The following is a 21,890-nucleotide window of genomic DNA, read 5'->3' as shown; positions in this document are numbered from 1 at the left end:
TCTGTTATATCTCGATAACAGACCGCTGCTAAGGAAGACGTGCATTTATATGAATCTGCAGAAAGGAGGTCAATTTTACCTCGGCTGCGCCCAAAATAAAATGTTCGGTTTCTCTGCAGTAATCCCTTGGATAACCTCATGGAATACTTTTTGTATTATTAATGATAAAAAAACACTGACAAGATGACCAGGATCCCGACGAAAAAGCCTCGTCTTCTCTGGAGGGAAAGTCAAACCACATTTCAACATCCACCATGTAAATATGAGAGTCTGAGAGCATCCCTGGGGAGAGAGAGAGAGAGAGAGAGAAAGTAGGGCAGAGGACTCGACTTATCCTCCTCTCAGCTGCAGACACAGTGAACCGCTCATGGCTCCAGCTGTTTGATGCCTGGATTAAAAGGTCAAGTGGGGTCAGACCAGTGAACATGTCAGCCATAATATCATCCGGTTACTGTAATGGATTCTATACTGAGCTGAGCCGGGTCAAGCACTTCACTGATCCGTCCCTGCAGTAAGGGAGGGGTCGTAGTTAGAGAAGACCTGCATCAGCTGACTTAAAGGTCTCCTATCATGCAAAATGTGCTTTTGTATGTCTTTTATACATAAAGACGTGTCCCCGGTGTGTCGGGGAACAAAACCCTCTCTCTTTTCCTCCGTACCCACATCTCTAAAAACGGGGCTGATCCAGATTTGCGTCCGAAATGACGCAATATCTGAAATGTGGGCTGGCTTTACACCCACGGCCCAATCAGAAACGTTGCTATCAGAAACAATGCCTGACTGCTTTGGACGTATGGTTTACATTAGCAAGCATGCACTACTTCCTGCTGTCTGAGTGATGTTCGATACATCACTGTTTAAGAATGCAAGAAAGACTCATTTTTGCAAACAGTCGCTGGTGAAACTGTCCGATTGCTTTTATCTTATAGCAGGGGTGTCAAACTCAAGGCCCGGGGGCCAAATTCGGCCCGCGACTTCATTTCATGCGGTCCCTCAAGAGATTGCAAAGAATATAATATGTTTATTATACGGTTACATGCCGATTTACAGAAGCACGTTGCCCATAAACTACATATCCCACAATGCATCTCAAATTTGACTTTTTTCTCAGAATTTGACTTTTTTTCTCAGAACAAGTTTTTTTCTCAGAATTTGACTTATTTTCTTCAAAATATTAATTTTTTCTTAGAATTTGCCTTTTTCTCAGAATTAGATTTTTTTTTAAATCATTTTGTAACATTCTCAGTGAAGAGACTTGCAATAATTTGCCCTAGACTTCTGCTTTCAGACGTAGTTAATTATGTAGTTATTACCCTATCCGATAATAATCCAATGCAGAGGCAATGATGTCATATAATACATTATTTTATATTAAATATTTATATATGTATTTTGATATAGTCTTAAAGTTACAACCGGCCCTTTGAGTGCAACCATAATGCTGATGTGGCCCGAGAAGAAATTGAGTTTGACAACCCTGTCTTATAGCATACTCATATTATTCATACTATTTATAAAAGTGTCAATAAAGGTCTGTCTATATTAATACCAACTCTGTGCTGGATTAAATTGCTTTACTAGTGTTTATACATACTGTTCATACTGTGTACTTTTTACATATGTCTAATTGTGTTATTCTGGTTAGATGCTTAATGCACATACTGTACTAAATACAAGTCTCCTGGAGCAGAATGTGTGATATTGATTATAGATCACTACATAAATGCAGTAAAGAAAATAAATATCGAGTTGTGTATTTAATAATCCACATGTGTTCAGCACTTATGTCATTGTGTACAATCTATTGCATGTTTTGTTTACGCTTCCATCCTTTGTCCTCACTCTCCCTTTCTCAACAGGAAAGCAGAACAGCCAGTCCGTCTTCATGTAATCACGACCACAAACACAGAGAGAAGAATGAAAAACACACTCAGAGTTCAGATCAGGAACTTCCTCCAGGCGTCAACATGTGAAGTGAAAACGTCCGCAGACTCGGAGCCAAACCCTAATCGCTGCCATGAGAGCATGGTAACACGTTAGCATCCAAACGCTTCCTGTTGAGCTGCTTCATCCTCATTGTTCCTGAGAGGCTGAATTCCTCTGTGAGAGGAAGTGTGTATGATACTCTGACCCACAGGGCTTACATTACATTACATAACATGTACTCCAATTCAGCTCACAATAAAGGCAATCACACTCAGAACCACAAGAAATCGGAAACCGGTACTAATTTGGTACCGGTACCTGATTGGTTGCCCAGTATCGAAACACCGATAAGTATTTGTGTCAGTTGCTGAGGAGCGCGCTGCTAGTTGAGATGAGTCTGAACATTACAAAAGAAGTTCAAACCTTTTCTAAATATTCATCTGTCAATGCTCTGATTCATTCTGTGGTCAACACCAGAAAACACTGAAGCACTTGCACTCACAACATGCTGTAAATCTGAAGCAGTTTTCCGTTTTTAATGCCGTTAGCATTACATCTCTGAACTCAGTGCCGCATCCAGTCTGCGAGGAGGAGGGAGAATAACAGATACACATATTGGTTTGTCATGAAGTGTATTGTGACAGATGTACAGCGCTTATTCACTCCAGCTGAGTCCAGTCTGTGTTTTGTAGCCAATACAGATCAGCTATAGCGAACTACTTGCTAGGTAAACTAGCCTACACTTCTTTAAAGTGTCCAACACCATGCTGGTGAACTCTCAAACACAAAGGTGAAATTAGACCTTTGTCATTTTTACAAGTTTCATGAATTGTGTAAAGTAAAAAAAGTAAAAAAAGAGTAGCCTATCCTTCAACATTTGAGGCAATGCTCTCTTGGCTTTCTTACATTTAAAGATTAACATTGTATTTTTGTATTCGGGATTGTGGGAAACGGTATTTCGATCCTTCTGTCCAACTGAAAACATTGACAATACATTTCACTTTGGCTTTGATAAATAAACATGCCTTGCCTACACGAATAGCCTACAGTTAAATAGTATTTGTAATGCTGATTACATAATCCCATGTACATGTAATCCGTGACTCCCTGATTGTTATGTATCCTCCTGAGAACAGGTTGTAACCAGGTTGTAACTGGCTGCTTCCTTCAGAGGCGACCGACCCACATTTTTTTCCACGCAGCAGAGTAAGGCCTCTTGATTGACAGGCCAGCAGGTCCCGCCTCCTTCCACCAGCATCGACCAATGAGGTTGCAGAGCTTGGTCGAGCCTTCAGCTGCAGCCTCTTATTTCTTCTCACTCCAGTCACTGGAGTCATGTGACGGTCATATAGTAGATCTGAGAGCAACCCTCAGTCAGTGAACGCTGCTTCTGCTGCTGCATGGAGGCTCAAGGGCAAAGTCTTTGAACCCCCACCCCCCTTGTTCGGATACAAACACAACTCCCTGCGTGTTTTGCATTGGGATTATACTATTCTCTTTCCCACTGAGCAAGGTAAGGGTGATACTTTGATGTCGTGGTGCGTTCAGGGTCGCACATATGCTGCAGCGCGCTGGACGAAAACATGTTTACGTTGGGAGTGCAAACGCGCGCGCCTACTCATGCGTTATGCATTGCGGGAAGAAAACACCACACACTCCGATATTATGGATTATTACGGGGTTTGGATTTTTACAATGCTGCAACAACATGTGAATGGATAACATTTGAATGGTTTCATGTGTGTAGCTGTGCATGTGATGGGGTTTGTAAGTTATCTGACCCATGCTGCCTTCAAAATAACATGACTGGAAACATGACATTTAAAGAGTCTTTCATTATTTAATACTGCACATCTTTTATTTTATTATAACGAGTATTTTTTTATATATATTTATTATTTTTATTTTATTAGTTATAGGTTTTTTTAATAGGTTTTTAAAATAAATTGGTCGTTTTTCTTCCAATGTATCTTCTTGTGTTTATGTTTGCACCATACACCTGTTTCTGATTGTGTTTACAGCATGCCCATGTGAGGTGACTATAGCACTGGGGAAATGAATCAAAGTGTGCCTGCAGGTCGAAAGGATAAATCTAAGAATGATACCTCTGAGGAATGATAGGTTATAGGTTTGGATTGTTTATTTCTGGTGTCTTTATTTCTCTTATTGCCTTTTTTTTATGCTGCTGCAACGCAAACATTTCCCAAATCGGGATCAATAAAGTACTTTATCTATCTATCTATCTATCTATCTCTCTCTCTCTATCTCTCTATCTATCTATCTATCTATCTATCTATCTATCTATCTATCTATCTATCTCTCTATCTCTCTCTATCTGTCTATCCCTCTATCTATCTCTATATCTATCTATTTATCTATCTATTTATCTATCTATCCATCTATCTATCTATCTCTATATCTATCTGTCTCTCTATCTCTCTCTCTATCTATCTATCTATCTATCTATGTATTCTATCTTATCAAAGATCCTCTCTTCCATGATAAATCTGAGGAGTGATAGGTCATCAAAGATCCTCTCTTCTATGATAAATCTGAGGAGTGATAGGTCATCAAAGATCCTCTCTTCCATGATAAATCTGAGGAGTGATAGGTCATCAAAGATCCTCTCTTCCATGATAAATCTGAGGAGCGGTAGGTCATCAAAGATCCTCTCTTCCATGATAAATCTAAGGAGTGGTAGGTCATCAAAGATCCTCTCTTCCATGATAAATCTAAGGAGTGGTAGGTCATCAAAGATCCTCTCTTCCATGATAAATCTGAGGAGCGGTAGGTCATCAAAGATCCTCTCTTCCATGATAAATCTAAGGAGTGGTAGGTCATCAAAGATCCTCTCTTCCATGATAAATCTAAGGAGTGGTAGGTCATCAAAGATCCTCTCTTCCATGATAAATCTGAGGAGTGATAGGTTATCCTCTCTCTTCCTCTCTGTCCTGTAAACAGAGCAGCTGATTTACGCAGTGCCGGTGTTTCTGATCCAGTGTTGACAGTTTCTCCTCTGGAGGGTTTACTCCCGGTCACCATGCAGGGGCCCTGGTGGGGGATGTATAGAGGCAGTGTGTGACCTCCAGGAAAATAACCTACTTGTGAAGTGTATACTGTATAAAAAGAAATGTGAAGAGGGTTTCTCCTGCTGCTGCTGATCCACACGAAAACAACTACAAGATAAAAAGCCTTATGGTCATATTCCACAGTAGCTGTTTACGTCCATGAGAAACTTAAGGCTCCTCCAACAATGCAACATACACAAAAACCAATACAAATAGTGCAAGAAGAACAGAGTAAAATGAAATAGTGCAAGAAGAACAGAGTAAAATGAAATAGTGCAAGAAGAACAGAGTAAAATGAAATAGTGCAAGACCAAAGGCAATTAATGCAAAAGAGGTAACCTAAAAAGAAATAAGATACATGTTGCAGAGGATGTTGTAAGTGACCAATAAGTGCAGGAGTCTTTATCGAATATAGAATAGAAGACCACGAGAACAGAATGTAAAATAAATACTTTACAGTGAAACAAAATACTGTTTGTTTGAGTGATAAATACATGGGGAGAAGCAAATAGAAACAGCCAGGGTCGCGAGGGTTACTTTGAAAATGTTATGTAATGTTGAAATGCTATCAGTACTTGCAAAAGAGTATTTAAGGACCATAGTATTTCTACTTTCACTGAAGCCTGATTGCTTCCTCCACAACTAGATTACCTTACATGACATGTCGAAAACACTTGAACGCGCTGTCTTTAAACAACTATAATTAATTTAAACAACTCTCCTGTTATCTGCATCAGAACAACCTTCTGGATCCGCACCAGTCTGGTTTCAAGGCAGGTCACTCCACAGAAACTGCTTTATGAAATGAAATCTATGAAATCTATGAAACCTGGTGTACTTATATGATTCTGTTTTCTTCAATTTGTCATGTTGTTGGTCGAACGCACTTATTGTAAGTCGCTTTGGATAAAAGCGATGTCACTTGTTAGACTCTTTTATCCAAAGCGACTTACATACTCAATACTGTGGACAATCCCCACAGGAGCACTTTGGGGTGAAGTGTCTCAACGACATGCTGACTGCAGTGGGGTTTGAACCTGTGCTCCCATGATCCCAACACCAACGCACTAGACCACTGCGCCACACACCTCCTCGATCAATAAAAAATATATTAAATATGAAGAGGTCATTGAAGGATAGCCTCGTGGTAGAATAAGAATTCAAACATGTAGTAGGCCTACGAGCAATCAAAACAATAATGAATGTTATGTCTGTGTTTATTTCCCTGTAGACACACGCTATCCTGGTTGGAGACCTTGGAGCTACTTTTTTCCACTGTGAGAGAGCACACCAGGTGTTCCGCTATCTCACCTCGGTTGGGAGAGAGCGCCCTCGTTGACCTGAGGTCTTTTTTGGGCCTAACTTTCCCAGGGGATAATTATCTCACAATTCATCCGAGTCCAGCAGGAGGCAGCGGTTTGGCACGCTCCAGGGATGATGGATAACTCTCCGGTTAGCGAGGAGACTTTTCTTCACCCTGGATCTCCGAAGGTCTACTTGGTGACGGATCTGAGCTCCTACCAGGTGATGCCTTCGCCTTTTTCGGAGGACGACCTTAGCGAGTCCTCCAGCCCTCGGTCCTGTTCAAGTCCCGATTCCCAGCTTCTCAGCTCCAGCTATGGAAGCAACTCTAGCACAGAGAGCCATGACAGTATGCTCGATCACCTGCTGTCCCAGGCCTCGCTGGGAGGAGCTGTGCCTTCAGGATCTGTGGCCCAGATATCCTCTTTCTTCTGCGACCCCCGGAGAGATGTGAAAGAGGAGCAGTTTGACTTCCTCACCTGGTCCAATGTGGAGGCGGAGGAACAACCTGGAGGCTCTTTCCAGCCCACGCTGGAGGAGATCGAAGAGTTCCTGGAGGAGAATATGGAAGTGGTGACGATGAAGCATGAGATCAGAGAGGGTTGTCTGGCGTTGGGACTGGAAGAGGCTCTTGGTCTTGGAGTTGGTTTGGAGTGGTGCAGGGACGCCTCGACCGTGCCTAAAGTCGAACCAGAAACCCAGCATTCAGACCAAACCGTCCCCACTGCTGCCTCCAGTGACACCACATCAATCGACTCACACGAACCCAGCAAAGAGTCGAAGAAGGCATCAGCCAACAAGCCTTCAGCGGTCATCGTGCAGATCCAGCCTCTTCAGATCAAGCAGGAGCCGACAGTAGCTCCTGTAACAGCAACATCTCCGACGTCCCCATCTTCAGACATCACTATCGCACAGCTTCTAGTGAACATCCAGGGCCAGACCTTTGCTCTGGTGCCTCACATCCTGCCCAACCCCAGCCTGAACGTCTCCTCTAAGTTTGTTCGCATCGCTCCCGTCCCCATTGCATCCAAACCTCTGGGACTCGGCGACGGATCGGCCAACCACGGATTGGGGATTCTCATCGGAGGTCAAAAGTTCCAGAAGAACCCCATGGCGGATATTATCAAAATGCACAAATGTACTTTTCCTGGATGCACCAAGATGTACACGAAGAGCAGCCACCTGAAGGCTCACCTGAGGAGGCACACGGGGGAGAAGCCTTTCGCCTGCAACTGGCAGGGCTGTGGATGGAGGTGAGCACTCGTGACTTTCATTTGTACACAATGTCTAACATTCAAATAGTTTTATTGAGAAGAAGAATAAAAGTGTAAGCAATAGTACAGACTTCTTTGGGGTGGAAATCATGCTTCCCTTTTTCAACATAGACGACAAACAGAACAGCCAACAAGAATAATAAAGAAAAAACATAGCATGACAGGAATACCAGACTTAATGGCATACATAGTCATAGTGGGAAAGAACATATAGTATATATAATAAAGTAAATAAATAAACTTAAAGGGTCCCAATGTCTAACATTCACCTCACTTGTAGAATGATCTGCACCTACAGGTTTCTTTGTTTAGGCTTTCTAAGCATATAGGACTCAGATTGGATTTACGAATACAGGGTGATTGGGAACTGTGGCGACAGCAGCGTCATTTAGAAATGACGGTAGAACTGATCAAGTTTTTTTTTATAACTGTCCAAGTCCGTTCACATTTTATTTTGCAATAACCAGTCTTTAAACACTGCCAGAGCCCATACTGTGTTCCTGTTAGTTTTTACTTCCTGTCTGTCTTCTTCTGCTGATTTATCTGACGTCCAGCTCTCTTTTCAAGCCTCTTTCCTTCTCGTCTCTTTTCATTGTATTTACTTGGGACAGTTTAGCTATCATGAATCCACTTTTACCCTCCTTAGCAACGGTCTGTTAGCGAAAAATAACAACCTCTCGAATATCCAAATCGACCAATCAGAATCGAGTATTCAACTAAGCTGTTAGTATATTAAATTAAAGGATATGTTATTTAGCTGACGCTTTTATCCGATTCAACTGATACACTTTAATACCCAGAGGTGGGAAGTAGTGGAGTACAAATACTTTGTTACTGTACTTATGTACATTTTTCTGGTATCAGTACTTTACTCCACTACATTTTGAACTCAAATACCTGTACTTTCTACTTCTCACATGTTGAACTCAAATACCTGTACTTTCTACTTCTTACATGTTGAACTCAAATACCTGTACTTTCTACTTCTCACATGTAGAACTCAAATACCTGTACTTTCTACTTCTTACATGTTGAACTCAAATACCTGTACTTTCTACTTCTTACATGTTGAACTCAAATACCTGTACTTTCTACTTCTTACATGTTGAACTCAAATACCTGTACTTTCTACTTCTTACATGTTGAACTCAAATACCTGTACTTTCTACTTCTTACATGTTGAACACAAATACCTGTACTTTCTACTTCTTACATGTTGAACTCAAATACCTGTACTTTCTACTTCTCACATGTTGAACTCAAATACCTGTACTTTCTACTTCTCTCATTCTCACAGCTGGTTCCTTTAGTCTGAATGTGTGTTTGGTGCGTGGTCATTATTCTGTAGAGTCACTGCGTGCCTATTGGTTGGAACACGATCCGTGTATCCATCACTTCCTGGTCTTCTCTGAAGAAGAGGGACCAATGGAAACGTTGTCATGTTGCCGTTGTTCAGCATGGAAACATTCATTAGCTAACAATGACATGTTCTATTGATATAAAGGGAGGTCAGGTACTCTTTAAAACAGCTGCTAGTTATGGGTACTTTCTACTGAAGTACACTTCAAAGCCTCTTTACTTTGACTTGAGTAAAGAAGTTTAGTCAGTATTTCTACTTTCACTAGAGTATTTTTAAACACGAGTATCTGTACATCTACTTGAGTAAAGGATGTGTGTACTTTTGCCATTTCTGTTAATACCGTAGACATGTCTAGGGAGAGTTTTGGGTTTAAGTATGTTGCACAAGGACACATGTTGACTGCAAGGCAATGACAGCATCATGTGTGTGCATGATTTAAAAGGGGCTTGACCCCCATGTGCTAGCGTGGCCTGTTAGGGAAGAAGCAGTAATTATATATCAGTGAACACGTCTGCTGAGCAGGGTGTCATGTTGCTCAATGGAAAAAGTGTGGAGCAAAATGTAACTGACCTATCTCTCTCAGGGTCGTCTAGTAACATTGAGACCCTCCTTTACAACTTTGAATAACAGAAAACTTGGAAGTCCTTACTGGATTTCAGTTTTGTGGAAAGCTATGAGCCTCAAAGTTATTTAAAGATCCGTCGAAGCAAAGCCAAGAAAAAACTTCAATATGTTGTTTCTTCCCTAAGCCCTTGAGCTGAAGAGATCTTAATGACTGCAGCCTGCGAGGTGTTAATTGGAACATGGGAAGCGGGGTTATTTTATTCAATCTCACATCTCGTCAGGCGGTGAGATGTCGTACAGGAATAGCTGGGTGTCTTTTTTTGGGGATGTAAACTAAATCTTGGACAGAGCGTGTGGGCCGGAGTCACATGGGCACAACATGGAGAGACAGCTGTGCAGTTGCTGGGGCAGTAAAAGTGTCTCTCTGTGTGTGTGTGTGTGTGTGTGTGTGTGTGTGTGTGTGTGTGTGTGTGTGTGTGTGTGTGTGTGGTGTGTGTGTGTGTGTGTGTGTGTGTGTGTGTGTGTGTGTGTGTGTGTGTGTGTGTGTGTGTGTGTGTGTGTGTGTGTGTGTGTGTGTGTGTGTGTGTGTGTGTGTGTGTGTGGTGTGTGTGTGTGTACTCGTGTATGCTAAGTATAACGAGGCGAGATCTAATTTTTAACAGCTTGCATCTAATCGAGACAAGCGGATGTCTTCATCAGCCTGGAAGTGCGTGTGTGTGTGTGTGTGTGTGTGTGTGTGTGTGTGTGTGTGTGTGTGTGTGTGTGTGTGTGTGTGTGCGTGCGTGCGTGCGTGCGTGTGTGTGTGTGTGTGTGCGTGTGTGTGTGTGTGTGTACACGTGTACTCGACTACTGGTTAAATGAGCGTCACAGCCTCAGACATGTTCTGTAGACCTGGTGTCTCCTCAGGATGGACAAACACACCAATGATACTATTGAATATTGAATAATATTGTAGATAATTTATTCAAATGTGTTGGAACAAATGGCCTCTCCTAAACTGTGCTGTAAAGTCTACCTGTCTTTGTTCATTAACCTGCCTCCTCCGCTTCACTTCAGTAACAAACAAAGGAGCATTTAAAACCAAAACGTTTCTCAGATGCTTCACCGTTCAGCACAGCTCGCTAGTTTCCTCCACAAAGAGAGCAACATCCGTCCTGTTTACTGACGGGCAGCAGGGCATGTAATCAGAGGGCAGAGCTTTGTGTCCAGGGTACAAGGCACTGCCTGTGGAGCTCAAACACTCACTCTAGAACTGCCTGTGGTAGTGAGGGATGTCCCGATCACCTGCTTTTGCTCCCGATCCAATTCCGATCATTTGATTTTGACAATCTGCCGATACCGATTTTTCCCGATCCGATCTTTATGCAATGCATTAAGAGGTAAAAGGTAACAGATAACGGCTGGTCATCCAACGCGATGCATTCAGCTATCTTGGCTGTTATTGTGTTGGCCTTTTCTCTGTTCTGGGGCCGTTTCTCTTTCCTTTTAAAAGTCTCTGAAAGTGTCGGTTGTTTCAGTGCCGTTACCCGAGTGGCCGCTGTGTACTCGTCGTGTTGTTGTTGGTGTTTGTTTCTCAGGTGGCGTATTAGATTGGTCGCGTTTAGAGATGTCCCGATCCGATCACGTGATCGGGGATCGGAGCCGATCACGTCATTTTCAAAAAATCGGGGATCGGGATTTTTTTTTTTTTTTTTATAAAATATATATTTTTTATTTAATGTTACAAAACAAAAATGACCATGTTCACGTCTTAAAGTCATCCTGAGGACGTAGTTTTGGTTTAAAATTACACAACATCATGTATGTGTTGCTTTCTTTGGGCTTGTTTTCAGACCTGGTTGCTTATTCCTCTCAAATCTGGCAACAGAGTGGGCGCAGTGTCTAATAGTAGCAGCAAGCTAACGAGAGGCTACGTTCAGCTGGTGACTCGGGAGTCGGGACAGAGGAAATGTCAGGAGTTTGGAAGTATTATGAAGTTGAAAGCGAAGGCAGTGTAACAGCCAGATGCAATGTTTGCAAGGCAGAGGTTCCGCGTGGTGGAAAGAACAGAGCTACGTTCAACACGACCAATCTAATACGCTACCTGAGAAACAAACACCAACAACAACACGACGAGTACACAGCGGCCACTCAGGTAACGGCACTGAAACAACCGACACTTTCAGAGACTTTTAAGAGGAAAGAGAAACGGCCCCAGAACAGTGAAAAGGCCAACACAATAACAGCCAAGATAGCTGAATTCATCGCGTTGGATGACCAGCCGTTATCTGTTACCTTTTTTTCTCTTAATTGCATTGCATAAAGATCGGATCGGGAAAAATCGGTATCGGCAGATTGTCAAAATCAAATGATCGGAATCGGATCGGGAGCAAAAAAAGGTGATCGGGACATCCCTAGGACTCGCGTTGAACGTAGCTCTGTTCTTTCCACCACGCGGAACCTCCGCCTTGCAAACATTGCATCTGGCTGTTACACTGCCTTCGCTTTCAATTTTATAATACTTCCAAACTGCTGACATGTTCTCTCACCAGCTGAACGTAGCCTCTCGTTAGCTTGCTGCTACTATTAGACACTGCGCACACTCTGTTGCCAGCTTTCAGAGGAATAAGCAACCAGGTCTGAAAACAAGCCCAAAGAAAGCAACACATACATGATGTTGTGTAATTTTAAACCAAGACTAAGTCCTCAGGATGACTTTAAGACGTGAACATGGTCATTTTTGTTTTGTAATATTAAATACAAATAATAAAAATATTTTATAAAAAAAAAGAAACCCGATTTGTTTCCCCCCTCCCCCCCCCCTCCCGATTCCGATCTTTTGAAAATCACGTAATCGGATCGGGACATCTCTAGTAGTGACTGAACAATTGTGAATCCTAACGCCTCATTACACGTGGAATATTTCACTTGCTCAACGTTTGATTGCTAAAAGCGACAACCCTCCAGCAGAGTGAGAGGGAGCGAGATGGCACGTCAATTTCTATATTAAACTTTAGATGATTGTTTTCCCCACAAACATATTGAAAATGCAAACATTATTAGTTTATCTCAAGGCCATCATGGACCTGGCTTTGGTCGATCATTTTGAGCAGAGCAGCTGTAACCTTCTGGTTTTTACCCCTTGCCTGAGAAAGCCCAAAGCTGTTCCCAAGCTGCCGATTAATAAACCTAAATGGAACCAACTGATGTTTGGGTACATTACATTACATTGTTTACTGGATTATTTCTAATGACTGTACCTAGCTAACCATGTCCTAAACCAACTTAAAGGTCACCTGTTGTGCAAAATCCACTTTTTCATGTATTGTATGGCCAGCAGCAGCTCATTAGCATTTAAAGCTACAGACAGAGAATCAGCACTTTGGAAACAGGGCTGAAACAGAGGGGATTATGGGTAATGCTGCAATGATCTGCAATGATCTGAGAGCTAATAGTTGATGAAAAAACAGTATAATAGGGGACCTTTAACTCAACAACAAGCGATTCTCCTGTAACCGTACACACCAGCAAACCAATGGAAATCCCAGGTCAAAGAAAAACGAATTGAAGTCAAAAATCATGTGCAGTGTTTTCCCTGCTGTACCGTCGACTTCAGGAGAGCATCGTCAGTTCATGACTGAGACGAAGTGTCTGTGGTTAGTCCAGAAGTCAGTAATAACGATACAGTCTGAGGGAATACAGCAGGACAGTGAGACGATTGATTGATTGATTGATGTTATCTAAACTAATAGGGTCAGTTTAACAGAACAATTTAAGCGAAAATAACATCGTCAGAAGCCTTCAGGTCGGAAACAGGCTCGCTAACATGCTAACAACAGGACGTTTGTGTTATTTCAGGGAAATCTGTATAACGATGGTCTGCTACTCCCGGATACTAGTTAGGGCTGCTCAATTAATCGTATTTTAATCGCAATTACGATTTTGGCTTGCAACGATTATGAAAGCAATATTTTTTTGTATTGGTTTTTCAATTGATTTATAGCCTACTTAAAGTTCAACTGTTAAACATATACTACACCTTTTTCTTTTCAATAAGTTGATGTTTTCAAAGTAAATGGATAATCGTTTTTAATAATCGTGATATAAATTATTGACCCAAATAATCGAGATTATGATTTTTGCCATAATCGAGCAGCCCTGGTACTAGTCTTGATCCACACTCTGGGTCAATGTGTGGATATAAACCCAAAACGACACAGTTGGCGGAGTAATGCTTTCATGCTGCACACACACACACACACACACACACACACACACACACACACACACACACACACACACACACACACACACACACACACACACACACACACACACACACACACACACACACACACACACACACACACACACACACACACACACCATGTATACATCACTTCAGGGGACATTACATTGACTTACATGCATTTCCTGGAGACTTATCCTAACCTTAACCATAACCAACACATGCCTAACCCTAACCCTTACCCTAACCCTAAACTAGGGATGTCCCGATCACCTTTTTTTGCTCCCGATCCGATTCCGATCATTTGATTTTGACAATCTGCCGATACCGATTTTTCCCGATCCGATCTTTATGCAATGCATTACGAGAAAAAAAAGGTAACGGATAACGGCTGGTCATCCAACGCGATGAATTCAGCTATCTTGGCTGTTATTGTTTGGCCTTGTCACTGTTCTGGGGCCGTTTCTCTTTCCTCTTGAAAGTCTCTGAAAGTGTCGGTTGCTTCAGTGCCGTTACCTGAGTGGCCGCTGTGTACTCGCCGTGTTGTTGTTGGTTTCTCAGGTAGCGTATTAGATTGGTTGTGTTGAGCGTAGCTCTGTTCTTTCCACCACGCGGAACCTCCGCCTTGCAAACATTGCATCTGGCTGTTACACTGCCTTCGCTTTCAATTTTATAATACTTCCAAACTCCTGACATGTTCTCTGTCCCGACTCCCGAGTCACCAGCTGAACGTAGCCTCTCGTTAGCTTACTGCTACTATTAGACACTGCGCCCACTCTGTTGATTTGAGAGGAATAAGCAGGTCTGAAAACAAGCCCAAAAGAAAGCAACACATACATGATGTTGTGTAATTTTAAACCAAAACTAAGTCCTCAGGATGACTTTAAGACGTGAACATGGTCATTTTTGTTTTTTAACATTAAATTAAAAAAAAATAATAATACCGATCCCCGATTTTTTCCTCCCGATTCCGATCTTTTGAAAATCACGTGATCGGCTCCGATCTCCGATCACGTGATCGGATCAGAACATCTCTACCCTAAACCTAACCACGTGTTCACCCTAAAATTAATGATTCCCCTCATGGGGACCTCCAATTTGTCCCCATAAGGGAGGCGAGTCCCCACACGTGACTGTGTAAACAGATTTAGGTCCCCACAAGTATAGTAATGCTAGACCACACACACACACACACACACACACACACACACACACACACACACACACACACACACACACACACACACACACACACACACACACACACACACACACACACACACACACTCAGTTCTTAAACCTGTGTGTGTGTCAAGATTCAAGGCTTTATTGTCATGTGCACATTAGCTACAGTGTATATATGTCAATAAGAAACTGAAGTCACAGGCTCCTCCCACAGGGCAACATGAATACAGGACATAGAACAAATAAAACAGATAGGGCAGGTGTGTTTCATGACATGTGCCTTGCCTGCGTGCACGGATCTACACACACGGCATGTTTACATTAGGGGTGCAACAACTAATCGACTTAATCGATTAAAATCGATTACCAAATTAGTTGCCAACTAATTCAGTCGTCGATTCGTTGGTGACGTCATCACGTGTGTTTTACGCCCCGTTAAGCTCTAACTTTATTGGTCTTTTTATCGGTACTTGCAGCCCTAGTTTACATGACTCGCATGAACATGTGTGTCAAAAGTATCCCAGCCAGTAAGACGATATGTCATCATTTGACTTTCACCTGACACAGCCTGCAAAGATCAGCCCTGAGGAGTTCCTGCTTTAAGCATCCACTCAACTCACATGAGCTCCTTTGATGCGTGCACGTCCTTCTGAGTGATCGATAATATCCCTTTAAGGCTGAGTGTAACTGTGCTTGTGATGCTGAGTGCATCCTCGCTGCAGAAATGTGTGCAGCATTGATCCAGGCTGTGCTTCCCACAAACAAAGGGCTCTTGTCTGTACACAAAAGGCAGGATGTAATTTGGATTGAAGTGCGTGTGTGTGTGTGTGTGTGTGTGTGTGTGTGTGTGTGTGTGTGTGTGTGTGTGTGTGTGTGTGTGTGTGTGTGTGTGTGTGTGTGTGTGTGTGTGTGTGTGTGTGTGTGTGTGTGTGTGTGTGTGTGTGTGTGGTGTGTGTGTGTGTGACCCACTGTATGTGATGGGGTAAATGAAGAGGTGCTGGTGGAGGAGAGAAGATGATAGTGTTGGGGGGGGGGGGGGGGGGGGGGGTTAACGGCCTGTTTCACTTTTGCACATCACTTGAAGGCAGCAGCAGCGAACAAAGAAGACAAAGTGTTGAATAGTTACCATGACTGTGGGCTAGGAACGCGACGCTGCATGAAAGAGAAGAGAGGGGTCGCTCACATAGACCAGGGGGGGGGGGGGCATGGTACTGTACTTTATATTCAAACTGTACGGAGAGAAGAGGCTCTTTAGGTGGACCCAACATGTCTCATTTCACATGTTTAGTAGCTTGCTTGACCTCTTAGGCCCGATTCCAAACGGACCCCTACAGACTGCGGTTCAATTTCAACATTCAAAGGTTTTAATGTCACAAAGCTACAGTGGAGAAATGGCAATGACATTCTTCTGACCTGAGCTCCTCCAACGAGGCAACATATATAATAAAATACAAAATAAAAAGTAGTGCAAAAAGTCTATACATGTCAAATAGTGCAATACTTGTGTATAGACTCGTATTGCACTTTTCTCACTTTTTTTACACTATTTTTCTTTTTGTATTACTTTTTAATATAGTATATTTTAATATTGTCTGCTTATCTATTGCGTTGCATCGTTGGAGAAGCCGGTGACCTAAGATTTTCAACGACATAATTACTCTGTAGCTATGTTAGTTTGACAATAAAGAACCTTGAATAGAGAGACGTCTATAGGCGGATGGTGTAAAAACAGCGGCTTAGGGACAATCTGCCCTCTCTCCCGAATATTTATTTGCATTTTATATAAAGAACAGGTAATCCTCAGGAGGAAACACAAGGATGCTAGCCTTTACAGACCATTTACACTAAAACCTATAACACACGACAGGAAAGGGAAAACCCCCAGAAAGCAGAATCCTTTAATACTAGATGTTTTTTCTTAAATCCCAAACCAGATGTTAGAAGGTCAGACTTGTGGCAAAGACAGTGTTTCTGTTAACACAAGGATACTAGTACACAGTAACGCAGTTTATATAACGTGTTTTTATTGAGTTGCTGTAGGCAGTAGAAGGGGTTACACACAAATAAAACCAATATAAACGCCGGCCCTAAGATCCAACACCCTTACGTGGCTACCTCGCTGAGCACATGTGAAACATCTGCTAAGGCTGCTCTATTTGTACATGTGTCCTCCAGCATTCATCCCGTGGTGAATGCTGGAGGACACATTCAAAAAGTATAATGAAATACGGCCCACAAATGAAACTTGTGCTTGTCTCGTATTGTCCTTCTAAATGGATGTCAGTCCCCTCGGTTGGCTCCAGATGCCCAAGTGTTAACAATAAAAGAAAGAAAATAACAATGTGATGACGACAAGAAGCGAGAGGAGAATTCTTTCCCCTGGCTTCATCACGAGCAGAGACGCTAGGATTGAAAACACATATTACACAGTAGTATTCGTGTGTTAAGAAACCCACTTTTGTATTTACTTGCACTATTTGATCTGGTTTCTTGTGTTGCACTGTTGGACCAGATTGACCAGATTGTCATATCTACACTGTAGCTATGCACACATGACAATAAAGCTTTGAAACTTGAAACTATTGAGGAAGTAACTGGACAGGGTGGAAAATAACTGATACATTTTTCAGTTGCTAGCAAGCACGGTGTAGGTGTTTTAGTGTCTTTGTGTTGCATCGTCATCGTGACTGCAGCAGCGTTCCTTTAGCTGTAGCTCGTTGTGTCTCAATACGACGCAGGTCTTTACAGTCCATCCATTCATCATCTTGTCAGGGGAACATCTGGCCTGCAGAAGCTGGCAGGGGGCCGTCAGTTTCAGAGAATCCGGTTACTGGGAAGAAAAACAGTATCATTACAATGTCACTGAAAAACTAAACATATCATCTCGTGTTTGTTATAAAAGGATCAGATGCTATCTCTTCTCTGTGAGCTGTGCTGTTCTGTAGGAAAATACTTCAAGTGTGAATACTTCTACTTCCTGAATCTGCTTCATGGTTTCCACTTTCTTTGCTTCATTTGTTCTGTTTTTAATTCAGCAGGTGAACCTGTATGTTCATAAAATAGTGTGTGTGAGATTAACTTTTCTGACAGGTAACAAGTAAATGTATCCATGTGTCTTTGCAGAAGTGGGAAGTAGTGGAGTACAAATACTTCGTTACTGTACTTAAGTACATGTTTCTGCTATCAGTACTTTACTCCACTGCTTATTTTTCTGACGACTTTTTACTTTGACTTCTTACATTTTGAACTCAAATACCTGTACTTTCTACTTCTTACATGTTGAACACAAATACCTGTACTTTCTACTTCTTACATGTTGAACACAAATACCTGTACTTTCTACTTCTTACATGTTGAACCCAAATACCTGTACTTTCTACTTCTTACATGTTGAACACTAATACCTGTACTTTCTACTTCTTACATGTTGAACTCAAATACCTGTACTTTCTACTTCTCACATGTTGAACACAAATACCTGTACTTTCTACTTCTTACATTTTGAACACTAATACCTGTACTTTCTACTTCTCACATGTTGAACACAAATACCTGTACTTTCTACTTCTTACATTTTGAACACTAATACCTGTACTTTCTACTTCTTACATGTTGAACTCAAATACCTGAACTTTCTACTTCTTACATGTTGAACTCAAATACCTGTACTTTCTACTTCCTACATGTTGAACTCAAATACCTGAACTTTCTACTTCTTACATGTTGAACACAAATACCTGTACTTTCTACTTCTCACATGTTGAACACAAATACCTGTACTTTCTACTTCTTACATGTTGAACACAAATACCTGTACTTTCTACTTCTCACATGTTGAACACAAATACCTGTACTTTCTACTTCCTACATGTTGAACACAAATACTTGTACTTTCTACTTCTTACATGTTGAACTCAAATACCTGTACTTTCTACTTCTTAGTGATGTTGCTCTCCCTCACAGCCTTGTATAAAGAGGGGTAAGGGGAAATATGAAGGGTATATTTCAAGTTTCAAGTCTGAATGTGTGTTTGGTGGCGTGATCATTATTCTTTAGAGTCACTGCGTGCCTATTGATTGGAACACGATCCGTGTATAAGGGAGGTCAGGTACTCTTTAAAACAGCTGCTAGCTATGGGTACTTTTTACTGAAGTACATTTCAAAGTTTTGAGTTTTACTTAAGTAAAGAAGTTTAGTCAGTACTTCTACTTTTCCCAGAGTATTTTTAAACATGAGTATCTTTACTTCTACTTGAGTAAAGGATGTGTGTACTTTTGCCATCTCTTTGTCTTTGCCGATTATAAAACATTCCTTCCTTTTCCTCCAGGTTCTCCCGGTCAGACGAGCTGTCCAGACACCGGCGTTCCCACTCAGGAGTGAAGCCCTACCAGTGCACGGTTTGTGAGAAGAGATTCGCTCGCAGTGACCATCTCTCAAAACACATCAAAGTCCACCGCTTTCCACGAAACAGCCGGACAGTTCGCTCAGTAATCTGAAGCTGAAACCTCTACAGGAGCACAGTGTGAATGTTCATCTCTAGGGTTGTGTGAGTGGAAGCATGCCCTGTCTTTTCGTTTCATCGCTCTGTGATTGTCCTAATTCAGGGGTGTCCAAACTTATTTCCCCGAGGTTAACACTTGAATACTGTGTAATATTTGAACATATATATTTAAGAAGTACAATATAAGACAAGCGTGAGGGCCGAATCAAAATGGTCAATTCAAAAAAAGTTTGGACACCCCTGTCCTGATTTATTGTACAAAGACTGACACATCCTGTCAGCGTATGTTTTCCTCTTCTCTCCTTATCGCAGAAGGTTAGATAAGCTTATGTACAGTCAGTCTGGATCAGTTATAGTCTTGCATGTCCCCTTTTACCCGGATCAAAACGACTGCCTTTAATCGCCCGGAAAGCTGCCAGTGTCGTGGACATTCCTCGTCTTATGCAAAGTTTAGGAAGTCAGAGGACGTTTCCTCATTACTCTTCACTCTCCGTGGGGTTTTTGCTGCCTTGTTCCACACATTGTTGGTGGCAGTTTTTTATTCACATCTCACAGCAGTAAACCTGCTGGGACATGAGGAGCGGAATCAAGAAGCCTCACAAGACACAACGTGAACAGTGTTAAATCCGCCGTGTGATCAGTGTTAAAGGATCTTTGTTTGTTGTTTTTCAAAAGCTAAATCATGTGAATCTACTCGCTACCAAGACCCCAGGAAGAGCATCGGCCATTGAAGCGAATTTTTGTAGTGGCCAAACGATGGTACTACAACTTCCGTTCTAGTTCGGGATGCCATTGGGCTCAATCTACTTGTTTCTTATTGACTTAGAAACCCTAAGCATGAACACTTTTATAGCACTTATTTAAATTATTAGGGTCTAAAAGTTGTTTGACCTCTCCATTCATTTGACTGAGCCAAGAGTGGGAGATGGAGGCGGGGCTTAAGAACAGGAGGCGGGGTTATAATATGAGAGGTGGAGCTTATATATGGGAGGCGGGGCTTAAGGCAAACTTAAGTGCCCACACTGAAAAAACTGAACCTATAGATTCCTCATTTTTGGCGATATTCGCAATTGAGCAACTCTCAAAAGATTTAACGAGACCTCTGTATCCAGTTCTCTTTATACATCCATATTTGCTACTGGTGTACTATTTGTATATCACTTTTCTGGCCTTACTGTACCAACAAAATCCTTACTGACGATCTGAATGGTTTGGGAAGCCAGACTCTAAATTGGTGTTAAGTGACTGTTGAGAAGTTGTCCTAATATTGTCCCTGAATGTCTCAGTCTGCTATGATTATGATTATTATTATTTTGCTGATGACTTGACACAAGATCTGCCTCAATCCTTCTTTCATCTGCTACCGGAGACACCCTGACAGCCTTGTAAAGTGACACCGATGAACTACCAGGGCAAAAGGCTTCTGGGAACATCTTTGAGGCCATACTTCGTAATTGTTCTCAAACATTGTGTAGCACACCCCACAGTGAATGTGTCGGGGTTTGAAGATGCCGTCCATTTGTGATTCATGTATGTAAACAAGCAGGAGTTACACAACATTGTGCATCATTCCTTCATTCAATTTCTGAATTGTTAACGCTTGTGGGAACACAGGTGTTTTATCGCATCCTATGAATGTATGTAAATATGCAGATCCAGAGAAACACAGAGAAAACCATATCTTAAAAACACAAATCAGTGGTTGTGAAGATTTCTAGTGTGAACCCTAAATGTGTACATAACTAAACGTTTCAGTCGATATGGATATATTATATATTTTTGTCTTTGTTGTATTGAAGATGCATTTACAAATAAAACTGAAAATAAATAAACAGTTGCAATTCCTTTTTCTTGTATTAATTTGCATTTGACTTTGAGGTTCGCCATAAATAAGGGAAAGTAATCAGATTACATTACTTGTTTTTAAATCGATATCTAGATGTGGGCATTACGTTGTGTCATGACCTGGCTCACGACAAAACGAGACATGATGTGTTTAAACAATATTTTATTAAGCAAATGATACCAAATTAAACAGATTGGATGTGATGATCAGAGTCAGTGAAGTGTGTGTGTGTGTGTGTGTGTGTGTGTGTGTGTGTGTGTGTGTGTGTGTGTGTGTGTGTGTGTGTGTGTGTGTGTGTGTGTGTGTGTGTGTGTGTGTGTGTGTGTGTGTGGTGTGTGTGTGTGTGTGTGTGTGTGTGTGTGTGTGTGTGTGTGTGTGTGTGTGTGTGTGTGTGTGTGTGTGTGTGTGTCAATGTTGTTAAGTGCAAACCAAGCCAAAGGGTAAACCAACAACACGTCTGTCCGTTAAGGCACTGAGAGAGATGAAGACGAGAGCCACTGCAGGAGCTTCAGTAGCAGCACACCAAGTGAGATGAGAGGCACTCGATGATGTCCCACACGGAGGCATCACGTGGTGGCGAGCAGGTGCAAACGTGCTACGACAGCCCAAACACTTCCATTCATAATAATAATTTCA

At 41.8% G+C, this 21,890-nt stretch overlaps 2 protein-coding genes across 2 annotated transcripts in view; both read left to right on the top strand.

The window, feature by feature from the left end:
• The window catches only part of LOC117447212 (zinc finger protein ZXDC-like), a 31,044-nt gene extending 28,118 nt beyond the window's left edge, over window positions 1-2,926 (top strand). The window contains exon 10 of the mRNA XM_034083887.2: window positions 1,860-2,926. Coding sequence (XP_033939778.1) covers window positions 1,860-1,973 — 114 coding nt within the window. The 3' untranslated portion in view covers window positions 1,974-2,926. The remainder of the gene's footprint in view (window positions 1-1,859) is intronic.
• A 333-nt stretch (window positions 2,927-3,259) lies between these two features.
• LOC117447234 (Krueppel-like factor 15) lies at window positions 3,260-21,234 on the top strand. The gene is made up of 3 exons (XM_034083913.1): window positions 3,260-3,439; window positions 6,226-7,549; window positions 19,235-21,234. Exons 2-3 carry the CDS (start codon window positions 6,429-6,431, stop codon window positions 19,401-19,403), a joined length of 1,290 nt encoding a protein of 429 aa, XP_033939804.1. The 5' UTR covers window positions 3,260-3,439; window positions 6,226-6,428; the 3' UTR covers window positions 19,404-21,234.
• The last annotated feature ends 656 nt before the right edge of the window (window positions 21,235-21,890 follow it).

The sequence above is a fragment of the Pseudochaenichthys georgianus genome, chromosome 5 (assembly GCF_902827115.2).
Source record: "Pseudochaenichthys georgianus chromosome 5, fPseGeo1.2, whole genome shotgun sequence".
NCBI classification, from domain to species: Eukaryota; Metazoa; Chordata; class Actinopteri; order Perciformes; family Channichthyidae; genus Pseudochaenichthys; species Pseudochaenichthys georgianus.
This window is presented reverse-complemented; position numbering and strand designations above follow the sequence as displayed.

What these genes read in the sequence shown, in the direction of transcription:
- LOC117447234 (XM_034083913.1), top strand. Translation starts at nt 6,429, where the DNA reads ATGATGGATAACTCTCCGGTTAGCGAGGAGACTTTTCTTCACCCTGGA. An exon ending in TGGCAGGGCTGTGGATGGAG is followed by an intron (nt 7,550 to 19,234) that starts GTGAGCACTCGT and finishes CTTTTCCTCCAG; the next exon opens with GTTCTCCCGGTCAGACGAGC.